Here is a 9,651-nt window from a genome sequence, read left to right as displayed (position 1 = left end):
GGGAACCAGAGGTGGTGAATATAGTAGGTCAAGAGAGGCTATGCCTCCCCTGGTGCATCTGTGGCCACTGCCCAGCACTTGCAGGGTTCGCACAGGGAACTCTTTATTCTTATGTGCCATGCAGGTTCCAGGGTAGCTAAGGAGGCAGTAGGTGCTACTGAGCTTCTTCAATAATCTCACTGCATTCCATGGAGATTACTGATGAAACCAGGAAGCTGAGTAACACATGTGACAGATTGTCACCCCCAGGGAGCAGTCTGGGAGCTGTGGGACCATTTTTGCCCCTCAACCCCCCAGTTGGGCTGGCCAATCTTACACTGCTTTGTTGGTGCCACAGTCAGCCTCGTCAAGCCCTGCTATCACCCAGTATGACAGCAGGTCGCACCGCACTGAGCCTCCAGAGTGCTTTACCAAAGCCACTCAAAGACAGGCAGGAGACAACAGCCGATTTCCCAGCTATCCAACCTTGCAACCTTGCTGGAGTATAAACCCAAAACTATACCTCCTTGCACTGCACTCCAGACCCTGTTACCTAAACTACAGAGAAGCATGAGACACATGTTTAGGGGTATGGAACAGCTTCCATAAGAGGAGACATTAAAAAGCCTGAATCATTTCAACTTGGAAAAAGAGAAGACTAAGCAGGGATATAATAAAGTTCTATAAAATCGCTGTGGAGAAAGTGAATCATGAAGTGTTATTTACCCCTTTATAAGGACCAGGGGTCACCCAAGAAAGTTAGTAGGCAGCAGGTTTAAAACAAACAGAAGAAAGTACTTTTTACACAAAGTACCGTCAGCTGTGGAACTCATTGCCAGGGGATGTTCTGAAACCAAAAGAATAACTGGTTGAAAACAGAACTAGATAAGTTGATGGAGGATATGTCCATCAATAGCTATTAGCCAAGATGACCAGGGATGAAGCTCCATGCTCCGGGTGTCTCGAAACCTCTGACAGTCAGAAGCTGGGAGCAGACGCATGGGCTAGATCACTCGATAATTGCACTCAACTGTTAGTTCCCTCTGAGATATAGGCACTAACCACTGTCAGAAGACAAGACACTGGGCGAGATGGGCCATTGGTATGACCCAATAAGGCCGTTTCTTATGTTCTTAAATTGTTCCTCTGATCGATGGTCTGCTACAGACAGGCCATTTCCAGGGGCTGCCAGTCTTACAGAGGTGGCAAAACCACCCTAGCCAATGTCTAGGGGCTATTAGGTGTGGGATGCTGATGGGGTCTAGTGATGACAGAGGCTAGATCTGGGCTGGATAAGAGAGAGATTTTCCTCACATTTAAATTTTTGACCCAAACTGTTTCCTTTTCATCCATATTTTAGGGTGCGTTTTCATAGAAAATAGATCATTGTTCTCTGTACGCTCAGCTGCCCTGATATTGCCCAGCTGCAGCTTCTTGGCTCCACAACAGCAATTGGAGGCTTTTCATCTGCTGCTTCCTCGCAACAGAAACAAAGGTTGCACTGACTGAGTCTATGGCTGGACTCTATGTATGGAAAGGTCAAAATCTGCTGCCCAGTCTTAGAATGGGGTATTGTGTTCATCAGCTACTCTGACCAGCCCTCCCATCTCTGTGCAGCCCTCTCCACCATGTACAACGCCCCTTCAGCAGATCATGTGGGCGTGGCTACTGTGACAGGCCCTGGTAGCACATCTCTGATAAACCTATGCTAGCAGGGAGCTGAGGAGGGTCCTAAAGCAATTGTGAAGGCCCGGATGTTGTGGGAGAGTGGGCCTAGCTACCAGTAGATCACTGAGATCTAAGCACAACTTTGGGAACCACTAGATTCTGGGTCCCACCTTTCATTCCTCATGGAGAAGGGAAGGGACCTTGACTCCTGGAATCATCTGATGGAAGTTTTCATATATGGAGCCTTGTGGAATCCCCCTTTCCTGGCCTGCACCCTGGGTTGGTAATGCAGGAAAGAGGGCTGCCAGGGAGAAATCTGGTCCCATATTAATTATATTATGATTATTATTATAATTATTTATTTTATTTCAGAAATATCACAGTTGTGACAGCATCATCGTTATGACTCAGCACCTCCGAGGTTGCCATGTGACAAGTTGGAATCATATGAACCGTGATGACAAGCCCAGATGCCCAGAACAGAGCCTGCAGTTGGGCTTCCTCTGCAGTTCAGTTGTGTAGCACCACCACACATTCCCTGTGATTTGGCCTCCTGCACTTTGCCATTGGCCATGACAAGGTTAAAGCTGGTGCACACGAAGCCAAGCAACTGAGGTTCCCTGGTGGCCAAGTGGCCCCCAAGGGAATGTGCAAGCATGCTTCATAAACACAGTTGCCCGCCTAGATGAACAGTTTCTGTCTCCTGCCCATGTAAGCTCTTCAATGGCTCCTTGTCATTTAGGGTGAAGACCTCTGGTGTCAGTGGCTAAACTTCCAGCAGGAATTGGGTACGTTGGCAGGTTTCACTATCTTTAAAAAGCAAAGTGGTATGCAAAGGCTGAAAGCTGTTTCCATTGGCAGATGTTCTGTGCAGTGGCAAAGGACTCAGCTGGGCTGTCGGGGTGACTCAGTGATGGGGCTGGAGGGCAGGCAATGCTAGGTAGCTTGGGATCCCCTCCCCTACATCTGCCCATGCTCCACGGTGGGTTGTTCAAGCTACACAGAAATCTGACATTCAAAGTGAGCTTGCAGTGCTAAAACCCCGATGCCCTGAGTCAGGATTTTGCAAGGGGTCCCATTTCTAGACGGGTCCCATTCCTGTGTACTCTGGACCCGATCCTACCAGGAGCTGCGTGACAGGAGATCCCACTGAATATCCATGACTAGTTCCCAACTCGCCTCAGGTTTATTTGCTCCTTGAAATGGAACCAGCAAATGCATTTTCAAAGGTTTTATTCTCTGGCTCGATTGTGAAGGCAGGAATTCAGAGCTGCGTTGCTCTGTGGTTACAGGTACGATAGGGCATATTACTGTCTCCTGACTCGCTGAGTGGTTCAACATTTCTGCCCTGTAGATACCCCTCAGAGTTACAGGACTACCAGTATGTCTTCCCCCTCTCTGGTCTCCAAGTGCAACAAGTCAGAACTCATATCCTTACCTCTCATGGGGTGGAATCCTGCGATCTGCACTTCCTCAGACTGGGCCGTGGGCCACAACACACTGTGGGGGGACTCTGCTTGCCCAGTAGGTCCGATTGGGTTTGGCACCTGTGTTTTTTCCCTCTAGGAGGCTGTGACCAGTGCTGAGACGAGTGACCAGTCAGCCTTCTTGAACCAAAACACTGTGTAATCTGAACGGTAGGAATAAAGCTTAACATGGGAGAATATGAGGGTTTTACAAGAACAGTCTGTACAACTCTCTGACCCCAAGCCCTCCCTCTCTGATTCAGACACGGGCAGGCCCAGGGCCTTCAGGTTTATCCAGTGGTGTCTGTCCTTGCAGTCTCAAGAGCTTCTCAGTGAAAGCTGCACCATCTCTGGACAGGTTCCCAGCACTGTAAAACAAGCTGTGTAACGTGGCTGGAGCCTGGAAATAGGCTCTTTCCTACTTGTAGCTCCAGTGTTGTCATTCAGCCTCCCTGAAGTGTTGACTGAGTGATGGCATTTCTTGAGCTGTAGCTCCCCATCCTGTTTGTTTTCCAGCAGCCTGCTGTTAAATTAAGAATAGCCATACTGGTTTCACGCAATATAGCCATAACATAAACATCCCAAAAGTTGACCTAATATACCTCTAGAGAAAACTGAGTTTAACACACACATTCATTATGTAAGCTCAGCTCCTTGTCTGTCCCAATGCCGTTCCTAGGTGCTACGGATTTTGTGAATACCGGACAGAGACAGTTAGAGAGAGAGAGAGCAATAGACTACTTTCCTGTGGGAAACGAAGTTCCATTTCCATGAATCCTCATGCATTTGACTTTCAAATCCGCTTCCTGCAAACCCTCATCCTGGCTGAATAACAGCTGACGGGGTTAGTATGTACTAGAGAATTCTATCCTGATCCCTGTGCCTGTTATCACTCTGGATAGAGGCTACAGACTGACAGAACAGAACTGGAGGAGAACCGGTCAGCTATTAACCCAGGGACAGAGGAGCCACTAGACTTCTGTTTGCTGACAAGGGACTGAATGAGGGCTGAAATACTGCGATCTTTTCAGGTTGTGATGAAATCGAGCAGACAGACGCTACATTTTAAGTCCCACTGTAACCTAAACTATTTCCTAATATCCAACCTAGGTCTCCGCCACTGCAACTTGAGACCATTGTTCTTTCTTCTGTCATCTATCACCACTGAGAACAGCCAAGCTCCATCCTCTTTGGAACGCCCCTTCTGATAGTTGTTGATGGCTGCTGTCAAATCCCCCCTCAGTCTTCTCTTCTGCAGACTAAACAAGCCCAGTTCCCTCAGCCTCACCTCATAAGTCCAGGTTTCAGAGTAACAGCCATGTTAATCTGTATTCTCAAAAAGAAAAGGAGTACTTGTGGCACCTTAGAGACTAACCAATTTATTTGAGCATAAGCTTTCGTGAGCTACAGCTCACTTCGTTGGATGCACTTATGCACCTCATAAGTCATGTGCCCCAACCCCCTGATCATTTTCGTTGCCCTCCACTGGCCTCTCTCCAAATTCTCCACATCCTCTCTGTAGTGGTGGGTGCAAAACTGGGCTCAACACTCCAGATGTGGCCTCAGCAGTGCCGATTAGAGGGGAATAATCACTTCTCTCGATCTGCTGGCAATGCTCCTACAAATGCAGCACAATATTCAATTAGCCTCCTTGGTATGAAGGGCACACTGCTGACTCATACCCAGCTTCTCATCCACTGTAAGCCCCAGGTCCTTTTCTGCAGAACTACTGCTTAGCTAGTCTGTCCCCAGCCTGTAGCATTGTGTGGGATTCTTCCATCATCAGTGCAGGACTCTACACTTGTCCTTGTTGAACCTTATCAGATTTCTTTTGGCCCAATCCTCCAATTTGTCTAGGTCACTCTGGACCCTATCCCTACCCTCCAGCGTATCTACCTCTACCCCCAGCTTAGTGTTGTCTGTGAACTTGCTGAGGGTGCAATCCATCCCATCATCCAGATCATTAATAAAGGTGTTGAATAGTTGTATGATACTGTCTCCTGGTAACTAACAAGAAGCTGTTTCTAATCAGGGTCATGAACACAATACCTGTGCAATACCTGTGCAAGTCTTTCCAAAAAGGTCTTAAGAAAAAGACTGCTGGTCTGTGTTTCAGGAAAGAGCGGAGCAGAGGGGCAGGAAAGGGGAGTGTAATAGGGGTTGTATGTAATTTTTACCATTAGCTGTTGCATGAGCATAGCTGAAGTAACTTGCACACTGAAGAGGATATTTGTGCAAACCTACTGTTTGCACTATTCACACATTTGTGACGCCAACCCCTTCCAAGCCCAGATGAAGTAACTCTTCTTGTCAGCTTGTATCTTTGCAGATAGCTGCAGAACCTTGTACTGGGAGAAGGAGCAGTTCCTGTGAGGATGAAGAGAAACCTGTAGGATGACCAAAATTTCTGTATTTAGTCAATATTGGCCAGGCAAAGTACTTAGGCTTCTCCTGGAAGGATTTTTGGGGGTCAGAGTATATCACCAGGAGCATTTGTTTAGGGAAAATGAATAGAGCCTGGTTCTTATCGAATTGACACATGTAAATCTGGAGTGACTCAGCTGAAGTCAAAGTTAGTAAATTCATAACATGGCCCTGGGAATTTATCCCATGTGCTGAAAAGAGGCAGTGGCATAATTTGGACTTTCAGGAGTGGAGAAACTAATTAATTAAAAATAAATAAATAAATAAATAAATAAATAGAATGCACTTTATACAATGGGCCACTCTCAGAAGTGGGGTGTTTGTGGGAAGGTCACAATTGTAAAATCACACAGTGCTCAAGTAGGCTGCAGAACTTCCAGCTACAAGCTATCAATGTGACTAAGTTCCGAGCAGGATTCAGAGAGACTGGATGTTTATATGGGTAATCAGAAAATCAAATTACACAAGTGATGACTGTTTTAAAAACTCTTGGAATAGCTCTAAACCTTCCTGGTTTACAGCACAAAATATCTCTAACTAGTGGGTGTCAGGGGGGATCTTTGGGAGCAGGTTATCTTATAGCTGCCCATTGCAGAACTCCTTCCAACTTCCTCTGAAGCATTTGGAACTGGCCAGTGGATACTGGGCTAGATGGACTACAGGTATCATCCAGTCTGGGAATGTCTATCTTCGTATCGGTCGTGTAAATCCTAGACTTTGTTTTTGCTGATTTTTCTTTAGCTTCTAGGAGTCTCTAGAATTGTACAGAGAGTGGAAAGATATCTTGTTAAATATCAACTAGTCTCCTGTTCTTCTTCTTTCAGGAAGGAAAGTTCAAAACAAATTGGATCTTCACAGTACATAATGTCAGCTGTCAATGACACCACATTCAAATCTTCAGTGTTCTTTCTCACCGGGATACCTGGGCAGGAAGACGTCCAAAATCTCTGGATCTCTCTCCCCTTCTGCTTAATTTATGTTATTTCAATATTAGGAAATTCAGTCATTCTGTTCATTATAATAATAGATCCAAGCCTCCATGAGCCCATGTACATTTTCCTCTCCATGTTGGGCACCACAGACCTTGGCTTATCGATAGCCACCATACCAACGATACTGGGCATATTCTTGTTTAACTCTTGGGAGATCAGCTTCGATGCCTGTTTTGCCCAGTTGTTCTTTATCCACTTGTTTCAATGCATTGAATCCTCAGTACTCTTGCTGATGGCCTTTGACCGCTTCATCGCGATCCATGAACCGCTGAGATATGCCTCCATCTTAACCTTGCTGAGAATAGCCAAGATAGGACTGGTGTGTATGCTAAGGGGGGTGGCCGTAATACTCCCACTCCCCCTACTCCTTAAACGGTTCCGATACTGTCGAGCCATATCCTCTCCCATTCCTACTGCCTGCATGTGGATGTCATGAAGATGGCTTGTTCAGATATCAGAGTCAACATTATCTATGGATTGTTTACTAAACTCTTAACAATGGGTCTGGACTCGCTGCTCATTTTCCTCTCTTATATAATGATCCTCAAAACAGTGCTGAGTATCGCATCCAATGTTGAGTGCCTGAGGGCCCTGAACACCTGTGTCTCCCATCTCTGCGCTGTTCTTATCTTCTATACACCAGACACCTTCTTGTCTGTGATATACAGATTTGGAAAAAACTCTTTTCCCCTGCTTCAGAGTCTCCTGGTCTACATCTGCCTGCTGCTCCCCCCTTTGTTGAACCCAATTGTGTACAGTGTGAAAAGTAAACAGCTTCGTGCAAGAATAATCAGGGTGTTCGTCAAGTGAAGGGTCAGTTCATCACCCAGCTCCAGCACTCGTGACATAGGCCATTGCCACCTATTCCATGCCGGACTGTTAAATCCAGTATGACTTGAGCTACTGATCTCCCCTCTGTAGAGAGAAGTTCACACGGGGTCTAAGGCCTGGAGCAATGGACTAGACTGCTTGTGAGGGAGGACAGTGCAGTGGGGAAAGGAGACCAATTTACCCCCATACTGAGCCCAATGATTTCTGTTTGAAGAATGCATAATATTTGTTCATCTAAAGCATATTTTCTGGGAAACCGTCCAGTCTTGGTTTGGAGGTACCAGGAGATCCACCACCTCTGTTGGGAGTTTTTTGCACTGGTTAAGCGCCCTTGCTGTTAAAAATGTGTGCCTCTTTTCTAACTTTATTTTTTCTGTCTTCGGTTTCAATCACTGGTCTTTGTAATCCTTTCCCTTATCGACGGAAAAGCCCATTAATAGCTAGTATTTCGTTTCTGTACAGCGTTATCAAGTCAGTTCTCAGTCTTCGCTACTTCTACTCACTACACCCCAGTTTATACACCAAGGGTAAGTTGGAAAGGATAAAGGAGGAGAAAGACCTGAGTGTAGTAGTTGATCCTAGGATGACTGTGAGCCACCGATGTGGTATGGCTGTGAACAAAGCAAACTAGATCCTAGAATGTGTCAGGTGAGATAGGAAAGTATTAATATCCTTATATTAGGCACCAGTGAGACCTCATCTGGAAAACTGTAAAATTTTGGTCATGTATATTTATTCCATAAAGAAGAATTCAGACTGGAAAAGGAGCCGAGAAGGGCTTTTAGGATGGTCAGGGCAATTAAAAGCCTGTCTTACGATGAGACTGGAAGAGCTTGGCTGGTTTAACATAACACAACAGAGGTTGTGCTGGGATCAGATTGCTCTCTAAATACATTGGTGGGGGGTGGTGAGGGAGGGAGTTAACACTAGGGAGGGTGACGAGCTCCTGAAGCTAAAGGACAGTGTTGGCACAAGAATAAATGGGGAGAAACTGAGGCTAGAAAGGAGAAGGAGGTTTCTGACCATACGAGGAGGGAGGTTCTTGAACAGCCTCCCAAGAGGAGCAGTGGGGGGCAAACAATGCAGCTGGTTTAAACATGGAGTTTAACAGGTGTCATGCTTTGGCTAGGTGGAGCCGGCAGCAACCAGGGCAGGGTTCAATCTCTAGCGGTTCCTTTACAACAATACAATGCAGTACACAAGCAGCTCGAGCCCCACCCAGAAAGCTGGGAAAATTACACCCCACCTCTGAGAGCACCTGAGAGGCAATACGTCCCCACTCAAAAGCATGACCCAAGCCAATCTCCAAGTACCTCTTGCTAGCTCTTTATTGGACACAAACAATCCCCTCCCTCAGATCCAGCTGTCCCCAAGCTTCGTGATGATGGAATTTTGGATGCAGGCTATGAGGTCTATCTCTAGTGCTCGAGCAACTCTAAGTGCTCATGGAGCAGATGCGGGTAAGGATCAGACCAAGGGGCAGCCCAGCACGGATCTGTTTGGCCAGGCAACTCTTTCCAGATCCTTCTCTCTCTGAAAGCATGTCCTGATTCCTCCTCTTACTGCTGAGCTGCAGGAGGGGCCCATAACTCGCTCATCAAAGGAGCTGTGCTAATGATAGGCCTTGTCAGCAAGGGGTGTTGGGAAGAGTTCAGGTTCTCCACTCAGTGCCCCAAATCATCCTCATGAGGCAAACAGAGCTGAAATCTCTCTAAGGCACTTAGCTCTGGCCCCAATTATTGTAGGATCCGAGTGTATCACAATCTGTAACAAATTTAACAAAAGAACACCCTGTGCGGTAAGACCGTGCTATTAACACCACTGGGCAGATCCCAGGATCAGAAGCCCCCACTGTGATATTCCAGTCTGACCCCCTGCATAGCACAGGCCAGAGACCTGCCCCCAAAGCAGTCCTAGAACAGAGTTGTTAGAAAAATATCCTGTCTTGATTTAACAATTGTGAGTGATGGAGAATCTACCACGGCACTTGATAAATCGTTCAATGGTTATTTACCCTCGTTGTTTAAAAAAATTAAACTTAGTTCCAGTCTGAAATTGTCAAGCTTCAGCTTCCAGAGATGGGATCCTGTTATAACTTTCTCTCCTTGATTGAACAGCCCATTGCTCAAAGTTTGTTACTTCTATGGCTGGACTCTGGGTATGGAAAGGTCAAACTCTCCTGCCCAGTCTATAGTTGGGACATTGTGCACATCAGCTACTCTGACCAGCCTTTCCATCTCTGTGCACACCCCCGCCCTCCTGTACAATGTCCCTTCAGCAGATCCTGTGGG

General features: G+C 46.5%; 1 protein-coding gene across 1 annotated transcript; it reads left to right on the top strand.

The window, feature by feature from the left end:
• Window positions 1-6,401: 6,401 nt before the first annotated feature.
• On the top strand, window positions 6,402-7,339 carry LOC140918491 (olfactory receptor 51G2). The gene is given in 2 exon segments (XM_073363090.2): window positions 6,402-6,918; window positions 6,921-7,339. Coding segments are annotated over 2 exon segments (936 nt in total).
• Window positions 7,340-9,651: the final 2,312 nt, after the last annotated feature.

This window comes from Lepidochelys kempii, chromosome 1 (assembly GCF_965140285.1).
Source record: "Lepidochelys kempii isolate rLepKem1 chromosome 1, rLepKem1.hap1, whole genome shotgun sequence".
NCBI lineage: Eukaryota > Metazoa > Chordata > Testudines > Cheloniidae > Lepidochelys > Lepidochelys kempii.
The sequence above is the reverse complement of the archived record's forward strand: the minus strand, read 5'-3'. Positions and strand labels throughout refer to the sequence as shown.